The 13,385-nt window shown below is 40.4% G+C and overlaps 1 protein-coding gene across 1 annotated transcript in view; it reads right to left on the bottom strand.

Moving 5' to 3' along the window:
- The window catches only part of TMEM94 (transmembrane protein 94), a 93,696-nt gene that overhangs the window by 3,960 nt on the left and 76,351 nt on the right, over positions 1-13,385 (bottom strand). Inside the window, exons 21-31 of the mRNA XM_081318584.1 lie at positions 12,638-12,753; positions 8,780-8,879; positions 7,937-8,045; positions 6,381-6,570; positions 5,786-5,863; positions 5,135-5,220; positions 3,914-3,995; positions 2,964-3,124; positions 2,168-2,262; positions 1,939-2,032; positions 766-936 (exon numbers count right to left, since the gene is read on the bottom strand). Of these exons, the coding sequence (XP_081174710.1) occupies positions 766-936; positions 1,939-2,032; positions 2,168-2,262; positions 2,964-3,124; positions 3,914-3,995; positions 5,135-5,220; positions 5,786-5,863; positions 6,381-6,570; positions 7,937-8,045; positions 8,780-8,879; positions 12,638-12,753 (1,282 nt within the window). The remainder of the gene's footprint in view (positions 1-765; positions 937-1,938; positions 2,033-2,167; positions 2,263-2,963; positions 3,125-3,913; positions 3,996-5,134; positions 5,221-5,785; positions 5,864-6,380; positions 6,571-7,936; positions 8,046-8,779; positions 8,880-12,637; positions 12,754-13,385) is intronic.

The raw sequence follows: 13,385 nt of genomic DNA, 5'->3' as shown, positions 1-13,385 counted from the left end.
TACTGGCCCTGCAGAGAAGCTGATCCTTTAGCAAGATAGGACTTTTTCTTTTTAACAAGAGAAAGAAAGAGCCAGGGGGAAATGAGAGGCAAGAATGCCATGCAGGCTTTAAGGCTATTGCTCTCACCTATACTAGACATACTGTAGGCAACAGCCACCCATCTTCAATACTCACCAAAATGCCTTTCATTTTGACTCTATAAATACGCCTTCATTTTGTGTATATCAATATGTATATTTGGTGAGGTAAATGGTATACGGGAATGACCTTGTGGGACAAGGCAAAAAGGCAACTTAGCCCACGGCATGAATGTGGGCAGGGTGAGAGGTTCCCAAGAGACCCTTCTTAGCTTCTTGGGCCATAAAGGACATGTGGAGAAAGATATATTTTCAGACTTGCAAGGTTCTGTTCACCTGATAATAAAGTAGAACTAGCTCATCTAGCCATGTTTCCTCTCTGGTCTACCTCGCAAGGCTGAAAGGTTTCCATGCATCATGGAATGCTTTTTATCCTTTTGTATGAAGGTGCTGCAGAAGCTGGTAGCCATAAGGAGGTGTCAAAACATGGGGTCCTCTTGCACCTCATTCATTCTTTGGACCAAGGGATGCTATTTCTCTATTTCTCACCAATCTAATGTGAGGAGGAGGAGGAGGAGGGAGGTACCACCCTACCTGCTTTAACAAATTCCAAGACTTATTATAGACAAAATACCTCAAGCACTAGAAACGCTAGTAAGGCTGGGTTACTTAGTGAGTTGCTCTTGCCTGATTTCGTGGAGTTTGACGGTCTCGTTGATTATCACCACAAGGACAAGAGAGAGCAAACCCAGCAGCCAGGAGGCCATGGGAATGTCATGCATTTGGTAAGTCACAGGAGACTCAAGATTCACCCAGAGTTTCAAGTCCAGGAAGGTCTGAACAATCTGTCCCAGCAACCTGTCATATAAGGAAACAATCCTTGAGCAACATCATTCTTGGAAGGGAGATGCTGTCTTCTCCCAAAGGTGGCTACTGGCAGAAGAGAAAGCATAGTGGAATAGACAGAAGGAGGGAGGAAACCTTGCTGCTGAATTTAATAAGAGCCATTGGCTCCACCTCATATGGGGGCAACCTGTGCACCTCAACCTGTGCTGCTGATGTACAGATCCCAGCGTTCCTCACCCCTGGATTTGGTGACTGGAGTTGTTGGGAATTGTATGTTACAGTATTTGGAGACCCACAGGTTGCCCATTCCTGACCTATCCACAAAGAATCTACAAGATGATGGTGTATGCCAGGAGTTCTTCATCTAGGGACTAGAGAGCCCTAAAATGTCCCTGAATAAGATTCAGGAAGGTCTGTGAATTTGGATGGGAAAACGTTATATTCCCTTGACCACTAATTAAACTTTACCTTCTCATTTAATAAAGAATGTAGAGCACAAAGTAATCTGTGGCCTCTAGACGGCAAAAATATGAATGAATTTCAATAAATCTCACTATCTAAAATTATTTAAATTATTTTTGATGAATATATGGAGCATATATTGACAGTTTTTGTTACAGAATCTATGACTTTTATGTCATGCGCTTAAATATGTATTTTCTGGGAATACACCTGCAGGTTTCAACAGATGTTCAAAGTGGTCCAGGATACAAGAAGATGAAGAATTCCTGGTCTAGACCATGAAATACATTAGAAGTTCCGAGGCTAAGGAAATGATTACGAATCTGAAAAAAGAGGCAGAGAAAAATATTCCAGAAACACATAATCCATAAAATGACTCAAATGTGATGCTGTTTCCCAGTCAAAAAAAAAACAACAAAAAATAGAATAGAATATATTAAAGGAAGTGCTTAGGTGATAAAAGGATACTGGTTAAAAACAAAAGCAACTTGATAAAAAAAAAGGCTGACTAGATTCAGCTGCAGTTTCTAAGAATTAGGAAAAGAGACTCACACAACCACTACCGTCAGAGTCCACCAGAAGTTAGTGAAGGGGCTTTTCTTCCACAGTGGTTTGGTACGATGGACATGGGTAACTGATATAAACACTGCAAAGAAAAACCAGCTTGTTTTTTATTTGCAGCTTTGCAGCCGGTAGGCCAAAAATCTACCCAACCACCTATTTTTATGCAGGCAAGACTATTCCTTAACGCAATATGAAGTAAGGGCTAAAAATTGCTTACCAATGTGTAAGACAATCATTCCAGCTGTAAATTTCTGGGCTAGAAGAAGAACACTGGAGAAAGTTCCAAACCAATCGGGGTGGCGTTCTGCTCCACTAGAAAAGAAAAGAAAAAACCATTTAAGGATGGATCGGTGTTGAAAGCATAAAGACGCTCCCCGTAAAGGAATGGATCGGGACGGGGCCTTATGAGTGATCTGTAGGTGAGATGGCTTTCTGCGATTCAGATTAGATACCTTCTTTCTTTGGATTAACTGGTCAACCGCAGATGGTCATGGACATAGCATTACCATAAGGCAGCCGGTGACCAAGGACTGCCTGAAATGATAATGTGTCCCTGTGTGTATGTGTGTACGAATGAAAGTGAGTGAGTGAAAGAGAAAGCATTGGCTAAATTTACAACACCTACATATACTTTACCAACCATGAAAGCTATTGCAATGTGAGAAAGCTATCTTCTAGAGTAAATTATGGCACCAACAACCTCTTGGACATGACAGATTTAAATCTGAGATGATCTCAGAAATCCAGAGAGCACAGAGGTGAATTAACGTAACCAGTATCTAGAAGCTAGGAATTTAATTTTTTGCCCATATGCTCAGCCACACAGCCTGGAACAAGCACTTACTCTATGGTTCTTCACACTTCTCTTTTTTTTATCTCTGGGAAAAATATTGTAGACTATGCCAACTTGGAATAAAATATTAAAAAAACGTCAAGCTAAACGCTGCATATACTACAGCACAATTCTTCCAGCTGGTACATTTGGGAACATCCAAGAGATCCCTGAAACCTACCTTTGCAGCACGAGGGAGAAGCAGCCTGTGACATTCATGCTGAAGGCAGATGAGTTGAAGTTTGCACAGTAATCTTGCAGCAAGTAGCCAAAACAAGCCAAGCAGGAGCAGATGGTGAGGCTGAACTTCAACAGGAAGCAGAAGAGGAAGTAATGCTGAGTCTACAAACATTGCCAAGAAGACCAGTGTTATGTGTGGAAGATAACCCAAACACTCTCCCTGCACTAGCTGAGTTGCAACTGCAAAAGAGCCAAATTACCAGTTGCACCACTATGTAATTGGGCTGCTACTTAAAATAAACCTGATAGGCCTGGGGGGGGGGCATGGCTGCTGTTGCTACTGATGATCTGTGGTCTGGGAAGGATGAAATTAGCCATTTCCTAGTGACTTGGAGAAATGCATTGCTGACTTTTTGGGTGGCTTTCTCAATGGTATAGAGCAGGGGTCTTCAAACTTGGTCCTTTTATGACTTGTGGACTTCAACTTCCAGAATTCTTCAGCCAGGCTGAAGAATTCTGGGAGTTGAAGTCCACAAGTCATAAAAGGACCAAGTTTGAAGACACCTGGTATAGAGTCCAGAAGATTCAGTCACTGAGAAGAGCCCTTGAAAATCAACCACAGAGATTAGATGTGAACTTCTAGCAAACATACTGAGAAAATCATTACCGTTACATTACAATACAAGTGTTGTATTGTTTGTGAGTCAGCAGCAAAGAAATTTAATAAATAATTGGATTGAGATCTATCTGATGCAAAAGAGGAAAGACAATTTGTTTAGTCCCACCCAGAAGTCTAAGAGAATTCTCTTGCAGAAGTTAGAGCTTGGTCAGTAAGGCATCTATTGGAAAGAGAGTGGGATGATTTATAAGCAACTGGCTAGAAAATTAACCCTATGTAAAGTTTCCTTGTACTCCAAGCAAATAAGACATCCAACTGAAACATTTGCTTACCTTTTTAGGAATGAAAGTCAGGTTTTTCCCAGTGGCCATTGACATAATGGAACTATGAGGGGGCTTTCCCAGAAGGGACACACTTGAAAAAAATAATGAGGTAATTAATGTGAAAGATAGTCTAGAACATTAGAATGCAACAAGCACATGAAACTGTTTGGACATCTCGTCAGGCTCACCCCTAAGAATAACAGACATGCCAGCCAAAGTTCAGTTCTTAAGTTGCTCACACCAATAAACAGAATCTTGCCAAGCTAAACCTTTACTATTCTCACCACAGCAGATATTCTCTGGGAGATTCCAGGGAGTGGCAATCTTAATCTGTCTGACCCAGTGTGGGATTGTGTTGCTGCTTGTTTTGCCCCCTTTCTGAGAATGGGTTCCTTCCTTCCTGGGAAACTGCCATTTCCCTGTCATCTATCATACCACCTCCACCTTTGTAGGCACCCCCCATCTACTTCTATACTGGAAGGGAATAAAGTTTCTCTGATCAGGAGCCACAATTTATTCTTAAATACTACTGGTGGTCAGGGACCACCAGAATCAGATCAATAACACAGTGACATTATGAACATAGTGTAACTAATTTCTGTGGAGGATAGTAGCTTCAAGAGATTTGTGGTTTACAATATTGTAACTTTCACTGAAGAGTTGCCACAGCGTTTTTTCCCCCCATCCATAATCAGCAGGAAATTATTCAACCAACGTTTACCACTTTTCCTTTGCCTTTTAGTGGTGTTCTCCAGAGGATCACCAAACTGGGGCTTAAGTAGTTGCCCATCCCTGGTCTACAATGAGAGGCAATCAACAAAAATCAGTTCTAGAGTGTCGACTTATGTTCTGCAAATATGTGCAATATTTGCCCACTGTGTCGTCCACTGAGAACTCCCACATACTACAGACCTCTAGCAGTGATGATGTTACCTAGTTTAGGTAATGAAATGTCTTCAAGAAAACAACCAAGCTCAGAGAGCACCAAGGACCCTTCATTCCAACCCAGAGCTACAAATATTCTCCTTTATTGGACAATAGCTGCTGTATGGAAATTGTTCTAGTAGCCTTAGTACAGTGGCTAGAACATGAAAATCAAATCCAGCGTTCCTTATCTTAATTTTGCCCTTCTTAACTTAGGAAACCACTCCCTGAAAATATCACAAAATGGTGTGTGTGTGTGTGTGTGTGTGTGTGTGTGTGTGTGTGTGTGTTTTACAGGTAGCTTACCTTAGCAATGGGTAGCAGAAGCACGAAAGCCACAATATGTCAGTGGTACTGAGAATGGGAGGCAGTTGTGCCAGGCAAGACAAGAACTACATACAACAAAGCGAAAGGCATCATCAGAAGAAAAGCTGGAAATCGAGGAATCAACAAAACATCAAGGAGATCTAGAAGAAATGTATAATCTGACTATCTCTGAGGCTTTCAAAATCAATATTTATTTATTTTTAAGAGAAAAACAACTTACTTATTTTTAGAGAAATATTAGTGGCATACTGTATACCCCATAGTGACATTCTGTAGCTCTGCTTGAAAAATTCAGAATTGTGCCGATGTAAAAAAACTGACAGGAAAACTCACAAAGAGACCAACAGGAATTCAGATAGGGCATCTGCTTACTGGACACACACATAAACCTTTGTTGCTGTGCTTCTTTCCCTATAAAAAGTAATTGCTAAAGTACCCTCCACATTTCTTTCATTTCCCTACCATTTATTTAGAAAAATATATATCAGGAAATAACAAATTAGATTGGATTAGAGCCATCTAATACTGAATTCTACAGATAAATAATTTCTGTGATTGGGTCTCTGGGAAGCTACATTCTTCTTTCCAATATGCCTTTTCTGCTTTGTGAAATTGTTTAGGATAACTCACCTGAATAATGACCAGAGTCAGCTGACACTGCAGGAGAAAAAGGAAGCACTTCCGTATGCCATAAGTTGCATGGCGGGCCTAAAAGTGAACACATTTTTAGGATATTATTAATGTATGAGCAAAGCAGCAAATCTATTACCTACACCAGAGCCTACTGTTACAATAATAGATAACAATACTTTTATTAGGAAGCAATTTTTCAGAGCAAATACTTTCCAAAGATGTATGGAGGAAGGCAAAGAATACAACAAATTAATCTACTTTTAATTAATCAAAATTAATCAAATAAGTTTTCAAAAAATGCAAAGAGCCCATTCTAGCCTTTCAAATGCTTTCTCAGAATTCAAAATAACTTTAAGAAATGAACCATTAAATTTCTTAACCTATTGAATTACATTCAGACACCATTATATATTAGTAGTAAAAGGAAGCATTTTACCTGGATTTTTACCTAGAAATTTACCTAGATTGATTTCAAGTAGGATACTTTTGTCTAATGTAATCTTCTAGAAGCTAACAGAAATATTAATAAGATATGATCCCAATTAAGATGAGAAACTGTTCCTTTTACTTCTGGAAAGAAAAGTGGGCTTACTTGCTCTATAAGTCTGATGATCCCAATTGTTTCTTCAGGACAAATAGACAAGGAGCAGGATAAGCTATTCAGCTGGCCAGAGAGCTGAAGAGGCGTGAGCTCATCAGAAATATGGGTCAGGTTTGTGCTGGTAGCATAACCAAAGGTCTCCCAGGAGCATCGAGAGGGATAGAGAGGATCCAATGCAATGCTATATAGGTAAAATGGCATAAGGAAGATTAATGCAACGGGGGGGGGGGGGAGCCAGAAATAATGAAATAAAAAATGCTCTAAAATAATACGATGCTGATTGTAAACTAACAATGAAAATTGTGGATTACATGTTTGTGTCTGACTGAGATGATCCATTATCATTGGCAACTAATCAGGACGTCTACATACTACTTCCAGAATCTGAGGATACCATTCCCAGTAGAAAGGACTCTCCTTGATCCAAGAGCTGCAATTTCGTCGAAAAATTGTGTCCCAGCTGCTACTGCCTTACACCTCAACTGTCCTCTATACATTTATTTATTCAGAGTATGGCATCTACAGAGGTCATGTAATCACTGACAATATAGGAGATAATATAATAATAATAAAATCACCATCATATGGAGCCAAAGAACTGCAATGGAACAGATGTTATAATTCAATATCTAAGGGATCTGAGGGGTATAAACTGTAGACTACCTCCACGATGGTACACCCTGGGCCATGTTCCGTCTGAACAGAGTAGCTAAAAATCTATACACACGGTGACCAAACTGAATGCTGCATTCCTCACAGTTAAAAACTACAGAGGCAGCAATTCGACTAGAACAGTTCCTTTAGGAACTCATGATGAACAATATTGGACCCCAGATCCATATTTTGCAATTCAACACAGAAGGCTGAAATAGAAATAAATGTAAGTACCTAAGCAGACTGGCCATAGATAATAGGCTAGATGTTAGAATACTACAAGAGACTAATTTGGCCAATGAGGAACAGATTAAAGGTCGAGGAAAGTTTCTGGAATGCAAAATTGTAGCTGACTTAATGTCTAATGTCCACGGCTCCTTCATGTATCCTCTATACATTGGTATAAATGATGATTTGGATTTTCAGCTCAGAATCTCTTTACCTGACAACTAAATGGAAGTACATTTGTGGTTGACCTTAAGAGAAATGTAATGCCCAGCCTACAAGACCACAAAAAGGGGATGAAGCGGCTAGGAAGGGGGGGGAAAAACAACAACACACAATTTAGTGCTAAACTTCACCTTCGTGACTTAACGGTATGAGGAAAGTTAAGATTTTGGAAGGAACTGGGTTGCCCACTCCTGAATCAGACCACCCACAATTGTCTTCCATTCTTGGTTGCAAGGAAGAACATGTAACTGTACTTTCAAAGGCATGGAATGCACTCTGAGACAAAGCAAAGAAAAACGGTAATTTTTAAGACTGAGGAATGTTTTGCATGGCCCGAGCAATAAAAAAACAGCAGAGAAACAAAAAATCAGGGATGAGGTCATAGATCTCTCAAAGTCAGAAGATTAAATCCTGAAAGGCTGCTGCTTTCTTTTTCTTCTTACCTGATATCACTCTGAATGAAAAGGCAATTGTTGCGCAAGTTGGCAGAGCTGCCCAAACAGCAAGTGACTTCCCCATACTCCTGCATGATCTTGATCATCTCACACATGGCTGGACAAGGGAAAAGGAAAAAGAACTTACCCCGTGGACACCCTCTAGCTTTATTCGTTTTGATTTATTTTTATTTTTACGTAGGTAAAAAACAAATAGTGAAATATTATAAAGAAAAGAAAAAACAGAAAAGAAAAAGTGCAGAAAAGAGGGTTAAAGAAAAAAAAATAGTTACAGGAGTGACTCCCACCCTTCTTTATAGCAGTTACAAACAAACTCATTATCCCTCCTCCCTCACCTTACAATAATCCCTTCCGCCACTTAGTTGATCTTTTTTCAACTGTCAAATCCAGAAGTTGCCATTTCACTTTTTAAAATTTTTCGCGAAAACCTATAAAAGGGTTTCCCATCTTTTAAAGAAGTACTTCTTGTCCTGTCTCTGACAGAGAGTTCAGTTTTGCTAACAATGCCAGCTTCACCAGCTTCACCATCCATTCCTTCACTGTGGGTATTTCAGTATTTCACTGTCTTTCTGGATATAATAATCTTCCTAAAGTTAACCATATATAAAATCAGTCTTCCAGAAGTCTTTCCTTGTTGAACTATCCAGAAGCCCCAATAAAGAGAGTTCTTGTTTCATCGGCACCCTCTAGCCAGGGCTGGCTGAGGAATTCTGGGAGTTGAAGTCCACAAGTCTTAAAGTTGCCAAATCTGAAGACCCCTGCTCTAGCTTTTTATAATAGAGCCTTTCAGTCTGAGCAACAAAGAATCCAGTCAGCCTGAGCTTCACTTACTTTCTGGGGTGGAATCTGTAAACAGAGGAACGAGCAAAGGCACGTTGTCAATGTTCTGCAGGTGGGGTCTCACCTGATGGATTCCCCGTGGAAGTTTGGCCTAAAATAAACAAAGCAAACAAGCAAAAGAAAGACAGCTTATTAGGACCCATAGTCCTATAGTCAGATGCTAGGCGGATGGGTTGGCAAGGCAGAGGAGCACGATAACTCTAACCCTTGTTTGCTGCTGAATCCAATCTGAAGTGAATCTTACCCAGAAGTATTTTTATTGAAACTGATCTGTTGCTTGTTCTCAATCCATGTAAGCAAGCCACTCTCTGCCCTTATCAATCAAGATGTCCCAAATTCAGTGCAATATAATCCAGTTCTAACATCCAGTAATCTAATATCCAATAATCTAGGAATTACAAACCAGATCAAGTTGGAATCTCTTGCAAAAAGACTCCAGTGATGCAACTTACAACAATCCATCCATCAATCAATCAATCAATTAATTCACGTCCCGCTTTTATTATTTTTAATAAATAACTCAAGGTGTCAAACATACCTAATACTCCTTCCTCCTCCTATTTTCCCCACAACAATAATCCTGTAAGGTGGATTGGGCTGAGAGAGAGTGACCGGCCCAAGGTCACCCAGCTGGCTTTCATGGCTAAGGTGAGACTAGAACTCCCAGTTTCCCAGTTTCTAGCCTGGTTCCAAACTGGGTCTTAATATTCATTAAGAGGTTCTTTGCTAATAAAATATTTTCCTTGCATAAATTACAAAGATCTAGATCTATTTTTTTCTAGATTCTGGCCCTGTCAAGCTTTTGAGGTAATCCAGATAGGAAACCGAATACTAATACCACCTAATGCTTACTATAACCATAAGATTATATTAAAAGAATCTGGAAAGTCTGAAAGGATTTACCCCATCTCCTGCCTTTACTTTCCATAGAACTAGGCAGGGCCTCTTCTGAGATGCTTACTCTATCCCCATTCATGAGGACTTCACAGAAAATAACTGCTGGAAATAATGAGAAATTACTGTAGATATATTCATGTGAATATGTGAATAATTACAAGTTTTCTTTCCAAGACTCAGGTAGCTATTTTTTTCCCTCTAAGCCAGTGAAATAATTTTTACTCTCCTTTTTTCAAGGCATAATTTTCAGAAGGGGGAAAACACCCCTCCTTCGCTGCAGTGTCTGGAAATCCTCCAAAAGTGGATGTACAGTGATGCTGCACTGTAATTTCTAATGTGACAAAAAGGAGTATGAGGTATCATTAACTATATTGTTAAACACAGAAAGAGCCGCTGTATTAATTGCACTGAATTAAATTTCATTAAGTCAATCAATTCTACCTTTTTGCCTTTGCCCTGCCTGCTTTGTCTTGACTCTACATTCAGAGAGGCAAAGTAGAGTTCTTAGTGCCAAAAGAGTTGCACAGGTACATTCTGCAGCCGGCAGGCATCACCTCCTTGCATCAGATAATTATATCCTTTGAACTTCACTGGTACACCTGGGCTTCTGCTACTGAGATATTTTACAAAAGATGACATAATGTACTCTAATCTCCCATTACATATGCTAATACATCCATGGGAATTTGAGGAAGCAATGTGTTAATGTCATGGTTCCGACAGATGAAACTCTTCAAAGAACTTTGAGGCATTGTTTACCTTAAAGAATCTTTATTCAAGTAGCATGGCATCGGCATGTACATGGTCAAAGCCAAAATCTGAATTCTCCTGCCCTAAACACATAGTATCAAAGCACAATCCCTCCTCTAATTAACAGTCATACAGTTGCAAGGAAAAGTATGTGAACCCTTTGGGATTACGTGGAGTTTTGCATGAATTGGCCATAAAATGCGCTCTAAACGTCATGTAAGTCACAACAATAGAAAAACACAGTCTGCTTAAAATAATACTACACAAACGTTAGCTGTTATCATGTTTTAATTGAACATAACATGTAAACATTCACAGTGCAGGGTGGAAAAAGTATGTGAACCCCTAGCCTAATGACTTCTCCAAGAGCTAATTGGAGCCAGGAATGAGCCAACCTTGACTCCAATCAGTGTGATGATATTGGATGTGTTGCTGACAGCTGTCCTGCCCTTTAAAAACACACACCTGTTTTGGGTTTACTGGTCTCAAGAAGCACTGTCTGATGTGAACCATGCCTCGCAGAAAAGAGCTCTCAGAAGACCTACGATCAAGAATTGTTGACTTGCATGAAGCTGGAAAGGGTTACAAAAGTATCTCCAAAAGCCTTGATGTTCATGTGTCCACGGTAAGACAGACTGTCTACAAATGGAGAAAGTTTAGCACTGTTGCTACTCTCCCTAGGCGTGGTCGTCCTGTAAAAATGACTGCAAGAGCACAGCGCATAATGCTTAATGAGGTAAAGAAGAATCCTAGAGTGTCAGCTAAAGACCTACAGAAATCTCTGGCACATGCTAACATTTTTGTTGACACATCTACAATAAGGAAAAAATTAAACAAGAATGGAGTGCATGGGAGGACACCACGGAGGAAGCCATTGCTGTCCCAAAAAAATATTGCAGCACGTTTGAAGATTGCAAAAGAGCACCTGGATGTTCCACAGCACTACTGGCAAAATATACTGTGGACAGATGAAACCAAAATTGAGTTGTTTGGGAAAAACACACAACACTATGTGTGGAGAAAAAAAGGCACAGCACACCAACATCAAAACCTCATCCCCACTGTAAAACATGGCAGAGGGAGCATCATGGTTTGGGGCTGCTTTGCTGCCTCAGGGCCTGGACGGATTGTTGTCATTGATGGGAAAATGAATTCCAGTTTATCAGGACATTTTGCAGGAAAACGTACGACCATCTGTCCGCCAACTGAAGCTCCGCAGAGGATGGGTGATGCAACAGGACAATGACCCAAAGCATACAAGTAATTCAACAAAACAATGGCTTCAACAGAACAGAATACGCCTTCTGGAGTGGCCCAGTCAGAGTCCTGACCTCAACCCGATTGAAATGCTGTGGCATGACCTTAAGAGAGCGATTCACACCAGACATCCCAAGAATATTGCTACACTGAAACAGTTTTGTAAAGAGGAGTGGTCCAAAATTACTCCAGATCGTGGTGCAGGTCTGATCTGCAACTACAGGAAACGTTTGGTTGAGGTTATTGCTGCCAAAGGAGGGTCAACCAGTTATTAAGTCCAAAGGTTCACATACTTTTTCCACCCTGCACTGTGAATGTTTCCATCTTATGTTCAATTAAAACATGACAACAGCTAATGTTTGTGTAGTATTATTTTAAGCAGACTGTGTTTTTCTATTGTTGTGACTTACATGACGTTTAGAGCGCATTTTATGGCCAATTCATGCAAAATTCCACGTAATCCCAAAGGGTTCACATACTTTTTCTTGCAACTGTAAATCACATTCTCCAATTAGTTTGAAATGCAGACCTTCCCTCCAGTTCTCCAACACATTTCTTAGCATCTCTTATTTCAAACAACCTTGAAAAACACTCTACTACAATGTTGTTATGTCTAACTAATTCCCATACACATTCTTCCTCTCCCCCCCCCAGCATTATCTAATTCTAACTCTAAAAGTAACACACAAGGGGGAAATGGCTGCATCTTCATATATTGTCAAAGCAAGAACATCCGATGTTAGCAGCATTGACAGTTATATTAGGTAACATACACTATATATATATATACATATTTTTTTAAGTCACATTAAATTAACCCGAGCTTCCTTCTCGACACCTTCCCACTTCCTCCCTATACTTATTAAGCATAAGAATATGCAAGCACCCAAAGCTGCAACAATTGCTGAGAATCTACTCTGGCCAGGAAGGAAACGTCAATCGTACCCTGTTGCAATCCTCCAGGAAACTGGGGATGTCACTGTCTGTTGGCTGGAAGCTAATGAGATCCGAGTGGCCTTCCTCCTCCATCAACAGAATCCCCTCCGGATCTTCTCGGGAGACTGAGGACAGAGAGGACAAGAACATGAAAACAGAAGACCGCTATAACAGCTCTTCATGAATCTCTAATGTCGGGCACCCCTCCCAACATTTCCCCACAAGGCACTGTGACAGCCTAGAAGTGCAAATTCTGATTTTCTGTGTTACATCAGCTGACAAATCACACTCAACGTTCCTAAAATAAAAGGTGTCTTAAATAACTCATCTTAGTCAGCGTCAAAAGCATTAGCTCATAGTCAGCCAGGTTTTAGCTACATCTAATTGCCACTAAGGAAGTGTATCAAGTAGAAAAGCTTAAAAGCACAGATGCTTCCTGATGGATGGTTGGTAGAACTCCATAGTGAAAAGACAGGTAGCTGGATAGGGCAGGTTTGCTTTATGTCTGCGTTCTGGATGGGATCCATGGACTCGGGTGAGAGATGGCAAGTTTGGGAAGAGTGCTGGTTCAACAAGGGGGGAAGCAGGCAGTAATATCTCAGTGGTGACGGGCAAAGGAAGATATAGTGGAAGACAGACGGCAGATTATTCTTGGGAAGGGGAGATCTGGATGGGGAACAACAGATTTCAATGGAACTCAATGGCGGGAGTGGCTTTGGGGTTTGGGGCCCTCTGGTTCTCGGACTGCATCATCTTT

The sequence above is a fragment of the Vipera berus genome (genome assembly GCF_964194415.1).
Source record: "Vipera berus genome assembly, chromosome: 2".
Taxonomy (NCBI): domain Eukaryota; kingdom Metazoa; phylum Chordata; class Lepidosauria; order Squamata; family Viperidae; genus Vipera; species Vipera berus.
The sequence above is the reverse complement of the archived record's forward strand: the minus strand, read 5'-3'. Positions and strand labels throughout refer to the sequence as shown.